Genomic DNA, 18,165 nt, shown 5'->3' on the forward strand with positions numbered 1-18,165 from the left:
AAGCATAACTTTTCCGTAACAAATATTGTTGGACATTCTCATTTTGTTATAATCAAGCTATTGATATACATTCACTCAATTACATTTCAATAACATGTTTTGTTGAAGTATAAGTTTTTGTTATTGTTGTACTATTGATCAACTTATTAACAATAGCACAACAGTAACAAGTTTTAAAATCAAAGCAACAATTCGATAATAATGACCTGCCCATTTGTTTTGTTCCATTTTTATATACAGTTTTTGAATTTCTGAACGAATCTTCTGAAAACTCCTTATATAATATTCGGAAAACACTTAGAAGTTCTGGAGGAACCCTTCGATACTCTGGAGAAGTCGTCAAAAGAACTCCTGGCGCAATCTTCTTACATATTCCAAAAGTAATTCTTCTGAGCAAATATTAGAATTCTTGGCTAAATCTTTTGAAAAAAAAAAACTCCTGGAGAATTCTTCGGAAAAAACTCCTGGTAAAATTCTCAAAGAAATTTTCATAGAAATCTTAAGATGAAATTCGGGCCAAATAATCACGGGAAATTTTGAAAAAATCCATGAAGGGATTCTGTTCATATATGATTATAATATATGATTATAATTCTGAAGGAATTTCTAGGAAATAAATGATTATAATTTTGAAGGAATTTCTAAGGGAGTCTTTGAAAATCTATGAATGATTTCTTGGAAGAACTCTTTTCTTGTACATTCTCTTAGAATAAATTAAAAACTGAATATGGTATTTTTCGATCATTTAAAGTATTGTTACTTATGTTATTGGTAGGTTTGTGAGTCAGAGTGAATAATTTTATATAATAAGTATCATAATTTACTTCGTTACGATTTTGATATCATAACAAATTTTGCTTTCTGATTATTATCAACTAGCAGTCCCGGCAAACGTCGTCCTTCCTATCTACTCGGTTTTTTTGTCATCCGGTTCCATGAAGAAATGCCCCTCAAAAGGAATTTCAAATTTTCCCGTTTTTCTTGCCTTCCCGGTCACTTTTTCTAATTATTTTTTCGTACGAACACGTCGGAGGCCTGGCGGAATGCAACAGTCAAATAATCATGTCGATCTGTTGACCCGTTCCCGAGCCTATTCGTGACATACAAACACCATTCCATTTTTATTTATATAGATAACATATTAATATCAAAATTTGTTATCGAAATTCACTGTTATTTAGTTGTTATTGGAACGAACGAAATAAGTTTTTTTTATCTGTATCAACGACATTTTTAGCACTAGGTTAGTTCACCTCGGGACCCACGCTTTACTTCCCTTCCGAAGGAAGAATTCACATTTTTTGCGAGTTTGTCGGGAGTGGGAATCGATCCCAGGTCCTCGGCGTGATAGTCAAGTATTCTAACCATCACACCAGGTCCGCTCCACATTAAACAAGTTATTAAAATGGTTTTCCAAGAACATTTTTCTGTTATGATATTTGTTATTCTGCCACTTATGTATGACAGACAAGTTTATAGCATAATATGTTATGTTAATAACTTAAAAATGATCGATTCTATTATTCAGTTATTTTACCAAAATAACACAGCTCCTTATGCTGTTATTATTCCCTTCTGCTCGAGGCAGCCCTTCTGGTGTTTATTGTAGATCTTCCAGGAGTTATTTATGGGAATCCCGCAAAAGTTGTTCTGAAAATTCTCCAGAAGTTCCTTCAGAAGTTCCTTCTAGGAATCCTGCAGGAGTTCTTTCATGCAATTCTTCAAGAGTTCCTTGTGAGAAACCTACAAGATTGATGGGTTCTTGCATTCCTGGATCCCAGACTAAACTACTGTTCCGTAAAATCCTGATATAGTAAACTCTCAAATTCCATGTAGGAATTCTTGAAGTATTTCCTCAAGAAATTCTCAGAAGAAATCCATTAGGGAATCATGAGGAATTACATTGTGGAATCGCTAGCAGAAGTTTCTGAAGGATTGATTTTTTTAAGCAATAGAAAGATGAAATTCTTTGATGGAATTCCCGGATAAAAGTTCTGTAAGAATCTCACAATGGAAGTTCTCGGAGGAATACATAGACATCCTGGAAGAATCTCCGGAAGGAACACCAATGAAGATGCCCTAGCACAAGAGCACGGTGTCTAAATTTTGGTCAGTATCGAACTTTCATGTACCTCGGATTTTTCTTCATAGAATGTTAGGATTGACTACATTGTAAAAAATTAAAAATTAAAAGCTAAGATTTTGGCTATTTTTCATACTAAAATTCAACAAATACTATTTTAGCCCAAAAAACGTCCCATAAAAAACGTATGGAAAAAAATTTTGCCGATTAAATATTTTCTTTTTTTTATTATGAATATTTACCAAACACTAATCATTTTCGAAGAAAAATCTGAGGTACATGAAAGTTCGATAATAATCGATATTTTTATGGGTTGATAATTGAGTCTGACCGTTGATAGTTTTACATACACATCCCACCTTTTATTTATTTATTATGTTATCCTTGTTTCTCACTTGAAAAATAAATTGATAATTTTTTCTGAGATATGAAAAAATATATTACTTTTTTTATTTTATCAGAAAAAAAATATGCGTGAGAGAAAGCTCAATCACGCACTATTTACAGCTGTTGCTCTGTAGCCTTCCAAACAGCTTGTTTTAAGGTAGTTATATTGAAGTTCACATAAGAGTCCAGAAAGTCGTAGCGGTGAATGCGCGGGTTTTCATCAAGACGGAGTGACGCTGAGAGCGACGCGTTCGAACCCTTAATTTGTTAATTACAATTAATTGCCGTTCATTAATTCAATTGCTTAGCTCATAGAACATCAACATTTTTCCCTACACTAACTCTCATATTGCATTATTGTTTTGGTCAGAAACTACTTAAACATCCCGTTATCAGAGAAACGATCAGAAGCCCTTTGAAAATCGAAAATTATTTCCATTTTCTTGAATTTCAAAGAATTACAGAAAGAAGGCAGGGTGCAGAACCATTTGGGCAGAACATCTTTTCTAAGAGACGAACCAGTTTAGGGCTGAAGGTCTCTTAAATAAAGACAAATCAATCAATCAATCAACATCTTTTCTGGGATATTTCTACTTTTCAAGAAGAAAAAGAGTCATAATCCGTGGACATGTCAATACACATTTTTGTCCCACTACTAATAAGGTCCTTTCCCTTTGTGCAAACGGGTTCCGTACCGTAGCATTCGGCGGGCAAACGTTTTTGTCCTAGCAGACGAATTTGTCGTTTCACAGCTTTAGCTGTGAGGTGGTGTGCAACCATTGCCACTGGGGAGACGTACAGTACAGTACTTTGTGGGGCGGTCTGTACGTGAAGTCATGAATAATTCCGGCCAAAACAGGCGACCACAGCTCGTGAATAATGAGTTTGGCAATATTTAACCTGTTCGCCGTGTGTATTTTTATTTTCCGCGAGGGTCGCGACCGTGGCACACAAGTTGTTCCGCTGTATGTTTAACTTTTATATTAGATAATTAAATATTGACACCTTATTTTGGAGTTTGAGTCTGGTAATTGCCTGCAGTTCTTTGGGTGAAAATTGAATCATACACATATTCAGAAGGGTTAGGTATAGAAGAAATTAAGGAGATCTCATCCAAATTTGGAGCCTTGGAGAGAAATCTTCCAAGTTTCTGTATCAATTTCGAATGAAAATGGAGAACTCAGTAAACTAAAAACTCTATAACGCACAAATACGAAAATAAATCAATACTGAGCAAGAATCGGTCATCACATGGCCTATAAATAAACATCAATTCATTATCTAAACAGAGCCTGAATCGATAACGCTCATGCCATTTACCTAATTAAATGTTAATCAGACAGATTCGGCACGTGTTGAGTGCACTGGATGCACCCTGTAATCATAATGTTTGGTATTGTTTGCTAGAAAAATATCTGACGTGCTAATTTCGGAAACACAGATCGACATTGTTCATTTTTTCAAACCCAGTTAAGATTTATTTGTAGGAATAACGTCTAAAATTTGGAAAAAATCCTACATCTATTTCCCATTTTCAATTTAATTGCTATTGTGTCAATTAGGTCACTACGTGGGCGAGGGACATTTGGACTGCTGTACTGTATTTGTACGCATTTTCTGGATCCCTTTCTTAATTACCATTTCATGACCAACACCATTGAAAGCGAACGTATGGCCGCGTCGAGAGCCAAGTCCATGCTTATATTTCTTTGTTTTATTAGAATTTGGAGAGCTTATTATTTTTTCTACATCTGTTTAGTATGGAAACGTAATCGTAAATAGATTTCAACTAAATTATATTTTGTAGTAATTGGCGAACTCAAAAATTAAAAATTCCCAAAGCATATCTTCTTAGTTAATCAAAATCATTAACATTACAACCGAAATATTTTCCACGTATTTCATAACAACGCGTCACATTCAACTTCTCCGTTCGAGAATTGCCCTTTACAAAAAGCAGGTCAAGCGGGCACATCAATTCCAGTTGCCACGATTTATGATAGGAATTTTTCGTTTCGACAGATTGTTTCCACTAGATTTCCCGGAGCTCCTTCGGGGCAAATGCCATCACCGTGGCAAACATTCCACTTTCCACGGGAAGTGGAAGGACTCGAAATAAACGGAACGTGATCGTGCACTTCTCATGTTGTTCCCTGGGTTATTTTTGCTAGTGGGCAGTAAGACGACTGACTCTACGATTGCTTGCCATTTTACAAATGATAATACCTACTGTCTGTTATGTTACATCGTGAGGGGCATTGGTTTTCGTTGCACGATGCTCGACATTCACTTCCCCGACTTTGAATGCGTTATCATCATTTTTGACTTGTTGGCTCCGGATTGAAACCATTCATCATGTTTAGTTGATCGCGCAATGTATGGTTTGTTGTTGTAAAACCGTTGGACCATTAGAACCGTTGGGAGGAAGAAAAAAAACCATTTGAAGGCTAATGGATAGTCAATAAATTTGAAACTGACAAATCATGACCCAAATACCGAAGGCATCGATTTTTATTTTCTATTTATTTCAATTCACGGTAGTGCTATTAACTCATGGCATTCCGCAACTAGGGGAGGATTTTCGACAAAATTCTGAAATTAAATTCGGGTGAAACTGAAATTTTAACAGAAATCCTTGACGATTTCCCCATGAAATATCAGACTTTATTTATAACTAGCTGTCCCGGCAAACTTTGTCTTGCCAAGATGTGGTGGTTTGACAACTGTTGAGGTTATCGCTGCACCGCACTCTAGATTGGTTTACTTTCGATCGTGTTGATTTCCATCCCAGCTCATGAAAAATCAGTACTTTATCAATTTTCATACTTTTCTAATTGATTTACTTAACTTTTTGTACATATAAACACAACCACCACCAATACGAATCGAACCATGCAGGGGTCATGCCGATCGGTTGATCCGTTCGTGAGTTTTGTTGCCTCAAAGGGACTTCAAACACATTTATATATATATAGATTGAACTTTTGGCCAATTTTTACAAAAGTGTTTGCAAAACTTTTTTTCTCTCAAAATTTGATAGAGTTTTATCACAAATGTGTTCGTAAATTCTCTCAAGGTATTCTTTTTTCTGGAGTTCGTTATGAAGGCCACCGTCTTGTCCACCCTTAATTCAAGTGCAAGAGATGATTGCTAGTCAAAATACGGACTGTGAGACGACGTTACGGCTTACTTCAGAAATAGGCTAGAGGAACTGGTTCATCTAGCGTGAATGGGGATGAAGCATCTGTCAAAATCAGCATGTTTTATATGAAGATCTACTTTTTCTCTTCGTTTAATTCATCCACATTAGGGTGGGGCTAATTTCAAAAAATCTCTCCGATATATGATTTCCTAAGTGGAAAGTGATCTACTAGTCGAAATAAGTCAGCTGTACAAAAATGAGCGATTTCGGTTGATATTTAGGGGTGGCGCAAAGCGTTCAAGTGAAATTTTTGCTAGAACAAACTTTCAAAAATCATTTCAAATTTAATTTTCAAACTTATTTTTTTTTAGACTAAATCGGCGATTCTAGAACCCAATTGGGCCAAATTTGTGCTCAAAATTGCGATATCTCCACTGGTTTCCGAGATATTTAAAAAAAAATGTCATATTTTGGTACCCAACCCAAAAAATACTGAAAAACGACATTTTTTTCAAATATCTCAGAAACCAGTAGAGATAACGCAATTTTGAGCACAAATTTGGCCAAATTGGGTTCTAGAATGACCGATTTAGTCTAGAAAAAATAAGTTGGAAAATTAAATTTGAAATGATTTTTGAAAGTTTGTTCTAGCAAAAATTTCACTTGAACCCTTTGCGCCACCCCTAAATATCAACCGAAATCGCTCATTTTTGTACAGCTGACTTATTTCGACTAGTAGATCACTTTCTACTTAGGAAATCATATATCGGAGAGATTTTTTGAAATTAGCCCCACCCTAATCCACATTCATTCAGTTCCTCTAGTCCATGTCAATCTATCTCAAACATTTCTCTTATTTTTCTCTTACGCACCTATTCTTATTTCATTTCTTTTTTATTCAGTAACAGATCATTCCGCAATGGAATCATTTTTTTTCCTCCCCTGTTGGGGAATTAGCCACTGCGTCCAATAAGCTGAACATGCCATAAAAGTTCAGGGAATTTATGTAGAAATATCGAGAAAAATCACGGAAGAAACTGCAAGAATACTGGGAGACATCCAGGAAAGGATCCCGGCAGATTCGTCGAAAGTATCCAGAAAACCCTTGAAGGAATTCCGGGAGAAATACAAAGAAGAATTCTGAAGGAATCGCTAAAGAAAATGAATCCGTGAAAGCTCTAACTAACTTCTCTCTAACTAACTAACTCTAACTAACTTCTTTAACTAACGGGGGGTCCATCAATTTGAGTAACTGAATGCATTTTCCCTACTTTTTTGGCTAGGACTTTCAGTAAATCGCCACCTTAAGCATTGTTTAAGAAAAGGTGTAAATAGTGGGCCGGTCTCAGCGGGAGTAACTCAAAAAACCCCTGAATGAATTTCAGGAGAAATCTCTATAGAATTCATAGGAATTCCATGAGGAGGTCATGAAGGATTTTCGCGAGAAATTCTTGGAGGAATTCCAAAAGGAATCTCTGAATGAATCCCTGGAGGAATTTGGGAAGGAATCCCTGAAGGAATCCCAGGAGGAATCCTGTAAGGAATCCCATGCGAAATCTCGATAGGAGTCTCTGAAGAAATTCCAAGAGAAATGTCTAGAAAAATCCTGGGATCCTCCTCTTCAACGTCGTGATTTACTTCAACACGAAAAACAGAATTTTTCCACAAAAACCTTCCGACTACACTTTTTATTTTAGCTAAGTGGCAGTTGTGCGGAGGAAAAACTTGAGATGTATACCATAGCTTGGATAGTATGAAAGTGTTTGATATCCATGTTCTCAACTCATTGATGATTATGCGATGTTGTAAACTTTTGATCGAACGTGAGTAGTTTACATCAACAGCTTTTGTCCAGGTTCTACTAATTGTAACATCAAGAATGGTCACTTCGTCAACTTCTCGTATTAATTATGGGCCGGATATCACGTTATTTATTCTTTATTTTTCTACGTTTATACTTATTTTTGCATACTTTGAGGAGGCAGAAACAATTATCATCAAATCGTCAAACTCCTTCCGGCTCCGGACAAAAACAGTTATGTCGTCTGCGTATGCAATCACTTTTTAAAATTTCCTGTAGACAAGACCACCGCTTGAACTGGCATGTATGCTCCTTATCAAGGGCTCCACAGTCCACATAGAGCACAAAAAGGACCATACTGAGTGGGCATCCTTGCCTCACTGATGATCTTATTGGTATTTCTGGGGTAAGAAAACCGTTGAATAAAACCTTCAAAGATCCCAAGTCATATGACTTCTTAAGACAGTGCCGGAATTTTAAATTTGTTCAAAATCCATTTGAACTTTTTTGATTCTACCGAGGGTGTTACTAATTTTCTCAAGTCATTCACATTATTTGTTCAAGATTGACCACTGAGAGTGGCACCCTGACCATATCCAAGGAGTTTGCTGTGAACTGATGCAAATATTTTTGTAAGCAACTTATGGTCTGTATTTAAAAGGCTAATTGGTCTTAGATCATCAATTACACATCCGCAGCCTTTCTTGGGAATCTGTGTAATGATTACGAATGTAAAATCTTTAGGTGGACTGGAGTTGCCAGAAAGATAAGAAGAGAATAATTTTACTAAATCATCTTTAAGCATGCCGAAATTTGTAATGTAAAATTCGTATGACAGCCTATCCGGGCCTGAGGATTTCTTTTTTAAACATGCTTTCAGGGTACCTAGGACTTGCTCTTCCGTTATTGGCTGAATTAAGGTACCAGCCTCCTCCTCATTTAGAGATTTTGTTACATTTTCAAGAGGATCTGAACCCTGTAGAACCTCATTTAACGGCGATTCTTTGAACAGATTACAGTAATGTTGATGAATTCTTTCGAGCACTGGAGTATCGCTGGTATCTTCTACAGTACCTTCATTCAAGGGCTTGTTATGAAGACATTTCGAGACCTGATAAACGTTCATCTTTTCGCCTTCCAGCAAGGAAGAGTCATAATCCTGTAACGTAACCGTTCTAAATGCTCATTCTCCAGTTTCATTAACTCTGACTTTACCCTGCTTATTTCAATGCACAAATTTTCTCCTCTAGCTTGTCGAACGGCCAGCTTCTCCAATTTGCGCTATATGTTTTTTTTTTATTTCTAACGCTTTGACCAGCCTGCCACGACTCCCGTTTATAGAAACTGCAAAATTTGGCTTTAACTGCATGGTTCCACCATGAACTGTGGTCCATGTACAACAAACTGTCGTCTGACATTATACTTTACTAAGAAACCATGATGATCACAAAAAGGGACTGCAATTGATTTAACTTCACGTATATCGTTAACGAATTCTTGGGGTCCATAAGCACGATCAAGTCGAGACGCACTGTCTCCCCTATGAAAGGTATACTTTTCACACTTTAAGGTGTGTGCAAGATCTTTAAGATTGAAGGAATCAACTAGATGTCGGGGACCTTTGGAAAAGTTCATAACAGAGCTATTGGAGTCTGTTGGATTCAAAATGCAGTTAAAATCACATATAACTACAGAAAATCTGCAGTTGTGTCTGCTCAAATGCACGGCCGTTTGATTAGTGAAAAGATCATCTCGCAATTTTTTCTTGTTTGAACCGGAATGAGCATACACATTAACTAAATTGATTCCATTGATTTATAACCCTTGAGCAGTCGCGTCTTCGGTCACCCTCAGCGACACCACGCACACGCTGTGTACTACAAGCGAAAAGTTTCCATGGTGCGTGTACTTAGTACACGACGCGATCGCTGCCGGGCTAATGACAATATTCTTCCGGATGGGTCGAATATAGGACACGAATAGTTGTTTTTTCCTTATCAAAACTCCAGTTCCCTTTTTATCAGCACTGATATTATTGAGTGCATGGTGACAAGACAAAAAAATTAATATCTCAAACATGACCTCCTGCATGAAACACTCGAAGACAAACACTATTTATGTATTTCTTCACTAATTCGAGATATCAGCAACAATAGCTAAACAAGTATAACAAGCTAAAGTATTCTTGATAACAATTACATTATCAGACTTAATTTGGAATATTTGCAGAAAACACCAAAATTGCTGGATTATGTTGGACTGATATATTATCAAGCCAAATAAATTTTACTTCAGCACCATCTAGTGAGAAAATATCTAACTAGAGATCGCTGATGTAAATTAAAAAAAATCACTAAACAGCTCTAGAACAGTTAGGTAGATATGGCAGGGAAAGAACAACCTTACTCCTAAATCATATTATTTGTTCCTTTTTCGACGATATAAGAACTGCTCAAATATTTGTGTAGTTTCGGTAATCGATTTTACTGAGGTTCGGTACAACATTTGTCAAAGAAGTGTGAAAAGAGAAAAACATTCATTTTATTCTTAACGCATTCGGTGTTGAGCTGTTCTTATTTTCTTAGTAAAAAAGTTGAACTCAGTTTTCAGGATTAGCTGACGACACTTCTGCTTATATTTAATGAGTGTGTATATTTTTTGTTCAACTTTATTTATATAGGAGGTCTGGCTCAAATATACATATTTGACCTCAAGGCCATGGGACCCTATCAAAACAGAATAGGATTAGGAAAAACGCATAAAACTCCCAACGTTTTGAATAACTTTCTCCTACACAAGTGCAAGCGGCCACCTGCTGGAAACAAACCAGCGACCAGTAAGGACTGTTCATTTTATAAAGAGGACAACTTTGCAAGGCTATAAAAAGAAAACACGTAGTTCAAATTTGAGTAGCCTTGGTTAGTTGTTCAGTTCATTATATTAGCAGATAATAATCATAAATAAATTGGGTTAAAATTATTGAACTTCATAGAAATGTGGCAAAGTGTTTCGAGAGATCAATTTTTCAATTCCCAAAAACTAAAGATAAACACAAAATTTCTGTAAAACATCGGTCTATCGTTTTTAATTGCATAAAAGTGTTTGCCATGCTGCAGCAGTTTGAGTGATACATATTCTGGCAAAATATAAACCTAATCGGAATAATGGTTGTTGAGATATTAAACTTACAAGTTGGACTCGATTTTCAGAATAAAATTTATTTGTTAAACAAAAATGTATAAAAATATTAAATTTTGAATGTTTTCAATGGATCTAGTCGAAAGTACTAATAATGCAATTTCAAATGCAGAAAACCGCTTCTTGATAGCATTGTTGGCTTGGTTACTGTGCTTCATGGCAGTTACCGGAGATAAAACCACTTCGTTCTTTGAAGGTTCTTCTAAATAACGATGTACGATATAATCTCATAGGGTCAGACCTTGCTGAAAATAAATAATAAAAAGCTTCTCTAGAATCAAAAACTTGCATTTATGGAGCAAAAAGTATGCAATTTTTCATTATGGCCATCATTAAGTATTAAATTTATGATGAAGAATGTACTTTAAAGCATATTTTTCTTCGGTATCATTTAGAATGCGATTCTCTTCTATACTGGACAAATTTTGAACTGATTCCGTAGTGTTATTGCATCACTGGACTTAAATAAGTATTTTTTATTAATTTCATTGATAACAAGGTAACTCACTATATCAAGCTGTATAATGCTTGGTGCATTATTACTGATAAACTATTACACTCTACCTTTAGAAGAATAGTATTAGATCCCAACACATTGAAAAGTTCATGAAAATTTTAAAGTTATGTATGTGAAAAGTTGTGTAAAATTTTGAGAAATTGGGTTTTATTGAGTTTTAACGAAAACCGCTTCAGTTCCATAACTAAGGACAATTTGTATAATGTTATATTTTTCGTACACTGTAGAATAGGTATGGAAATTTATGCAAAAAACCGATAATGATTTTATTGAAAAATAAAAAAGATATCACACAAATAAGGTGTCCTCTTTATAAAATGAACAGTCCTTAACCGTGAGTCCGTTTCTAGGAACCTCCAGCGCTAGTGAGAGCAAGCAAGACAGGACAGCAGCACAGTGACTTTCATTAAAAGGCAATTACCATTACAGTTATGGAACAGACCCATGTCGTAGGTTTGCTTTCCATAATTGCGTCGTCATTGTGTTCCACCGTGTGAGTTTGTCTTTGCATGTCGTTACGGTTGCTACATACCTATCTAGTCGGTATGAGGTTGGTACGTTGGTCATTCACTCTAGATACTAGGAGAGGCACGCAAATCCGCAGAGGGATGCGGAGAGATACTATCATAACGAGCTCGATGGTTCAATGTGTGGTCGATGTGTTCGATTTATTTGATATTGTTATGTGTATATAAAGGACAAGAAAATGACCACAGGATGGTGAGAGGCGGGCAACAATAAGCAAAGAATACATATATAAGATACATTTTCGCTACCATTAAAGTATTAACACGGGCAAACAAACGGAAAGAAGTGCGATTAAAATCATCGTCACAAAAGTATAATCGCCCAATGCTAATTACGCTGTGTTTCGCAAACCCACTAAGTAGATCGCGGTAGTGAACAAACGTCAAACATGAGCAAAAACAATACAAGCGCCATGAGCGATAGATTTGCGAACTATAGAATATTTGAATAGTCCGTTGAAAAGGGAAACAATGGGCAGTGGGTAGAGTGAGACGTCTGTTTACTAAATAAGTACAAGATTAACTCATTTTAAACTGAGGCAGGAGAGTCATTTTAAACATATTTGATTATATAAAAAAAGTTGAGATGACATTCATTCCACATTTTAGATATATCTCGTTTCATTTTAATATTTGAAAGCACTTATTTGGTTGAAGGATGGTAAAAAATCAAATGTTACAAATATGAAGTCACGGACGACAGTGTATAAAGTAGGTATGCTATCATGCGTCAGAGTTTATAATTAAAGTGCCGAAAAAAAGACAAACAACATGACGAAACATCACAAATCACAAGCCGGAAAGCGCACACGACACGACCTAGCTTGATGTGGTATATGTAGAGGCAAGGGTTCGAGGGAGAGTAGCCATGCAGTATCTAATGGCATTCGCGCTGCCGTATGTGGAGCCCGCTTAGCTTACCTGGCATCGGTTGGCTTGTAGGTGACGTCATATTTGTCAACTGGCATCGTGTGCGGATCCATCGAGGTTTGCCATGAAACCCGAACCGCGGTTGGCGATAGGAACGTTACGGTAATGTTTTCCGGTGCACTAGGAATGGATCCTGCGAAGAAAGGAAAAGGAAAAAAATATGAATAAATGCTTTTAACACTGAATATTGAATTCCTTTTAGGATATATGATGATAGGTGTGCTATTAGTTAGATATTCAACTTATCTTGATATGAATATTAGATTAGGTCAATTATTTGTAACAAAGGTTTCTTTCAGCGTCTAAAACAACTGAGCAAAACTTGGGTTTGATTAGTTACGTCCCCGTATTTGAAACTGAAATTTGTATGAGAAAACTTACTTTTGAGTATTTCTTGTGCTAACCCAAGCAACACACATGGTTACAAAACGGTGACGGCAGCGTATCAGGTATCAGGTATCAGTAGGTCGGCTCTAGAGGCACGTTCTCCTCCATTCGGGAAATTTGTGCCATGGCCATGAACACGAGCCTATTCATCATTTACTTGAAGGAGAAGGGAAGGAAAAAGGATACATGGGAAAAGACAGGTAAGGGAGTAGGATCGTCATACTCGCAAAAGCGTTCCACAATGGGTTCACATAGCGTCCTGAAAAGGACACTGTAATAACGCATAAGCGTACCACAATGGGTTAAAACAGCGCCCTGAGAAGGGCACTGTGATAACGCATAAAACGTAAAGAGAGCCTATAGCTCTTTACCACAGTGGGTCAAGAACAACAGAACGTCCTGAAGATTCAGGTTTCTGAAGTCAGTTTCTCTTAATAAGTGTTTCCCGAGTACGCGGAAACGCAATTGCGCAAAAACTGGACAGTTACATATTAAATGATACGAAGTTCCATAATCGGATTCACAGCTATCACATGCAAATGAATCAGCTTGCTGAATATTCGCCATGTGATAACTGAGTCGGCAGTGGCCAGTCAATGCTTTGACCAGCATGCTGCAATTCTGCTTTGACAGATTTGTTAGATACTTTGCCACCCCTAGAGATGGCTCAGTACAATACGATTTTGTTTGACGACATGACTCCAAACTATTCCAGTATTGTTTGTGCTGAGTTGCAGCCCAGTTGTCAATCTGAAGCTTCACCCAACACTTGGATACCGGAATAGCTGGCTCAGGGCCAATGAAGTCATGTGATGCTCCAGTGCGGGCTAACTCATCAGCCAATTCATTTCCAGCGATGGAAGAATGGCCAGTAGTATGGGACACGCTTGTATGGAAAAAATAAATCCTCGCTCCAGTAGACTTTTTAGATCCCATTTAGGTCCCATATAAACTGTGCAAAATTTCAGCGCAATCGGTGAAACTATAATTTAGCGCAAGCGGTTCAAAGTTTTCATAGGATTTACTATGGGAAAAGTTACACTTTCAATCAAAAAATCTCAGAGGTCGCCCTTTGTCTCCTTAATTCAAATCGATCAACGTTTCTTGTAGAAAAATCATTTATGAAACTTTACTTCGAAGACCGCAAAACGATTGGATGCTTATAGAAAAAGTTATTGATTTGTTACCGATTAGTGATCCAACGAATGGCTTTTTGTTTTGGTTTATCAGCAGCACTGCTGCTGCCGTTGTTGCATAGGGTGGCGGGAGGCATCACCACCCCCAGAAACAGCAGCAGCCAAGGCAGCAGCTACAGTGCTGCTAATAAAACAAAACAAAAAGCCTTTCGTTGGATCACTAATCAGTAATAAATCAATAACTTTTTCCACAAGTGTTCAATCGTTTTGCGGTCTTCGAAGGAAAATTTCATAAATGATTTTTCTACAAGAAACGTTGATCGATTTGAATTAAGGAGACAAAGGGCGACCTCTGGGATTTTTTGATTGAAAGTGTAACTTTTCCCATAGTAAATCCTATGAAAACTTTGAACCGCTTGCGCTAAATTATAGTTTCACCGATTGCGCTGAAATTTTGCACAGTTCATATGGGACCTAAATGGAATCAAAAAAGTCGACTGGAGCGAGAATTTGATGTTTGTCCCATACTAATGGCCAGGTACCCACACAAGGTGGACAGCGTTTGCTGAATTCAGCTCCTCGATTTGAGTTCGACTAGCGATAACTATTATCGACCTAGAGTTGGCCGAAGCAAGTGCTTTAATAGCAGCCTGGCTATCTGAACAGAAGTATATTACTTTGCCTATTACGTGCTGCTGAAGTGCTGATTGCACTCCGCAAAGATTTCGGCCTGAAAAACGGTGCAGTGTCTACCAAGTGAGTAAGACAGATACAGCCTTACCCCACGTCTCCACTAGACAGAAATGTCTTGCCATTTTGCTGCCAGAAAGAGAAAACGTAACAGATATGATCAACACCGCTGCTTTCCATGCAATCAGCGAGAGAACATTTCTGTCATGACACATCTGTCTAGCAAAATGGCAAGACATTTCTGTCTAGTGGAGACGTCGGGTTAGCTCACGAGAATAAACACCAGCACCAGCTCGACCTTCGAGAAGGGAGCCATCAGTGTAACATACGATGCCGTCTGAAATACTTCTCTCCAGATAACCAGATGACCTGACCACTCTTCCCGGGAAGGGAATTTCGTGGAAAATGTCCTATATAGGAAATTACAAGCAATTGTAAGATCACTTGGACAACTTTGTCCCAATTCACCAAAAGTGAAAACAACGAGGTGTGTGTTGAACTGCGGTTCACAGGAGTTTCCTCTAGTAAACCGAGTACCCATAGGCGGTAAGTGCAAGAAAGTGCTTCTTGTTTGAGATGAATGTGTAGTGGGGCAACGTCAAAGAGAACTTCGAGCGCTGCCGTGGGAGTTGAAGAGAACGCTCCAGACATCGCCATCAAGCACATCCTTTGGAGATGGCCTAACTTTGATTGGATCGTTCTCACTTCGCCCTTTTGACACCACACAAGACATCTATAGGCCAATATTGGCCGAACCACAGTTGTGTAGATCCATTTGATATACTTGGGTTTTAGATCCCAAGTTGTACCAAAGGTTCGCCGGCATTGCCCAAAGGCCATACAAGCTTTCTTGATTCTGAACTCAACATGAGGTGTCCAGGAAAGCTTGGAATCAAGAATGACTCCAACGTACTTTACCTGTTCAGTCACATTGATTTCAGAATCAAAGAGACGTAAAGTTCGAACACCATTACGGTTTCGCTTTTCCGTGAAAAGAACAATAGATGTTTTACTCGGATTTACCGAAAGGCCATATTGGCGACACCAACCCTCAACTACCTGAAGAGCGTTTTGCATCAGGTCGAAAAGGGTGCTGATGCACATACCGACTAACAATGTTAGGTAGTCGTCGGCAAAACCACAAGTAGGAAAACCGCTATTATTGAGTTGCCTCAATAGCGTATTTGCTACGAGATTCCATAAAAGTGGTAATAAGACTCCCCCTTGAGGGCATCCACAAACACTCAATTTCCTAATCGCCGCTTGACGCAATGTCGAGAAGAGATGTCGGTTTTTGAGCATTTGGTGAATCCAATTGGAAATCATTGGAGATATACCATGACCCCGTGCGGCTTCCAATATGGTATCGAAAGGCACATTGTCAAAGGCACCCTCGATATCTAAGAAAACACCCAAGCAGGATTGCTTTTGAGCGAATGCCTTCTCGATATCATAAACAACTTTGTGTAAAAGAGTCACAGTGGACTTTCCAGATTGATAAGCATGTTGGTTCACATGAAGAGGCACGTTGGCCAGATAAACATCACGGATGTGATGATCGACTATGCGTTCTAAGCATTTCAGAAGAAAAGAGGTCAAACTGATAGGTCTGAAGCTCTTTTCTTCTTCATACGACGCGCGACCCACTTTCGGAAAAAACTTCACAGTAATATCCCGCCAGGATTTGGGAATATACCCTGTAGCAAAACTGCAAACAAGTAGTTGTTTCAAAACATGTTTGAAATGATCAAATCCCTTCTGAAGCAAAATAGGATAAATCCCATCTGCCCCAGGAGATTTGAAAGGAGCAAAGCTATTATGTGCCCATTCAATCGATTCTAAAGTTATGATACTCCGAGCCGAAGCTGAAGAATCATAACTACAAGAAAAGACATCAGGTTCATCCGAAGATGTAATGTCCACACATCCGGGGAAGTGTGTACTGAATAAACATTCCAAAACTTCCTCATCAGAGGAAGTGAAATCACCATTTGGCAAACGAAGTTCGTTCACTTGAAAATCCTTAGATTTTGCAAGGATTTTGTTCAATCGACTGGCTTCACTTTGACTGGAAACATTTGTACAAAGGACTAGTTTTGTATTGCCCGACGTTTCGGCCTTGTTTATTTGGCCTTTTTCAAGGGTAAACTAAAATAGAGTACTCTATTTTAGTTTACCCTTGAAAAAGGCCAAATAAACAAGGCCTAAACGTCGGGCAATACAAAACTAGTCGTTTTGAATTTCCCCAGACTGAGAAAGCCAGTTAAAATATTCAACAAATTTCCAGTCGAAACTCTCGTCACGATTTGTACAAAGGGTTTTCCAGCCGGATCGTTCAGCAGACCGAAGAGCTTTCTGGTAGGCTTGGCGAGCCGACCTGAAAGCCTCCGATCCAGCCGAACGTCGTCTGTTCCAACTCTTTCTACATTGTTTCCTGAGCTTCGCCAGATCGGAGTTTCACCAAGGGGTTCCTCTTGTGGTCTTCACAGACCGCAGAGGGCAGGCTTCTTCAAAAGCTTCCATGATGAAGGCCGTTGTAGTATCAACGGCATCATCTAAATCACTTGGAGTTTCAATTGATGGTGAGTATCCATAAAATTTGGCTGCAACCAAATCGGTAAAGAGATCCCAGTTGGTTGACCGGGAATTCCTGAAACGCAAAGTTTGCGAAGTAACCTTCACATGTTCAAACAAGATCAGATAAAGATTCTTCATCTGACACATGCCAATTGGTTAGCTCATGACTAATTCTGCTAGAGCAATGAAGGTTGGGCGGTTGCCTATGTTAAGTAATCCAAGATCTGTACTACTTAAGTATTCCATCAAACTGGAGCCTCTCAAATTGATGTCTGAGCTGCCCCAGATTGTATGGTGAGCATTAGCTTCGCTGCCAACAATTAGCGGAAGGCCTTTTGAAGTGCAGTATTCAATGACTTGCTTGAAAGCATCCGTAGGGGATGGTTCATCATGCGGTAAATAAACCGAACAATAAGCGTATTTCCTGTTGAGGTTTCCAACAGATACATCGATTGTGATAGCACATACATCTCTGGTAGTTAAGGACTGTTCATTAAAGAAAGTGGACATCTGTTTACCAATAGTTTAGAGTTAAAACTAAACAACAAATTGTGAACTTTTGCTCAGCGTGTAAAACATTGTTCACTTTGGCAACACACTCAAAGAAAACGGGAAAAAGTGATAAATTTCGAGCGATATGTTGGATTAGCTTAGCGACTAGAAGATTAATTCTGCACAAATGGTGTTCCAAAAAGTTGTCGTTTCGAGAATTGGCATACTAGTACACTTCCGGGACCGCAATTTTTCAACGCTGAGCAGGGGACAGAAGTGCTGGATAATGTAGGGAACC

General features: G+C 38.0%; 1 protein-coding gene across 13 annotated transcripts in view; it reads right to left on the minus strand.

Annotated features, from left to right (window-relative positions):
- Positions 1 to 18,165, minus strand: part of LOC109398078 (uncharacterized) — a 392,442-nt gene that overhangs the window by 190,060 nt on the left and 184,217 nt on the right. For all 13 annotated transcript variants that reach the window (XM_062852509.1, XM_062852507.1, XM_062852511.1 and 10 more), the window contains one exon: positions 12,577 to 12,718. In XM_062852509.1, the coding sequence (XP_062708493.1) occupies positions 12,577 to 12,718 (142 nt within the window). The remainder of the gene's footprint in view (positions 1 to 12,576; positions 12,719 to 18,165) is intronic.

This window comes from Aedes albopictus, chromosome 2 (genome assembly GCF_035046485.1).
Source record: "Aedes albopictus strain Foshan chromosome 2, AalbF5, whole genome shotgun sequence".
Lineage (NCBI taxonomy): Eukaryota > Metazoa > Arthropoda > Insecta > Diptera > Culicidae > Aedes > Aedes albopictus.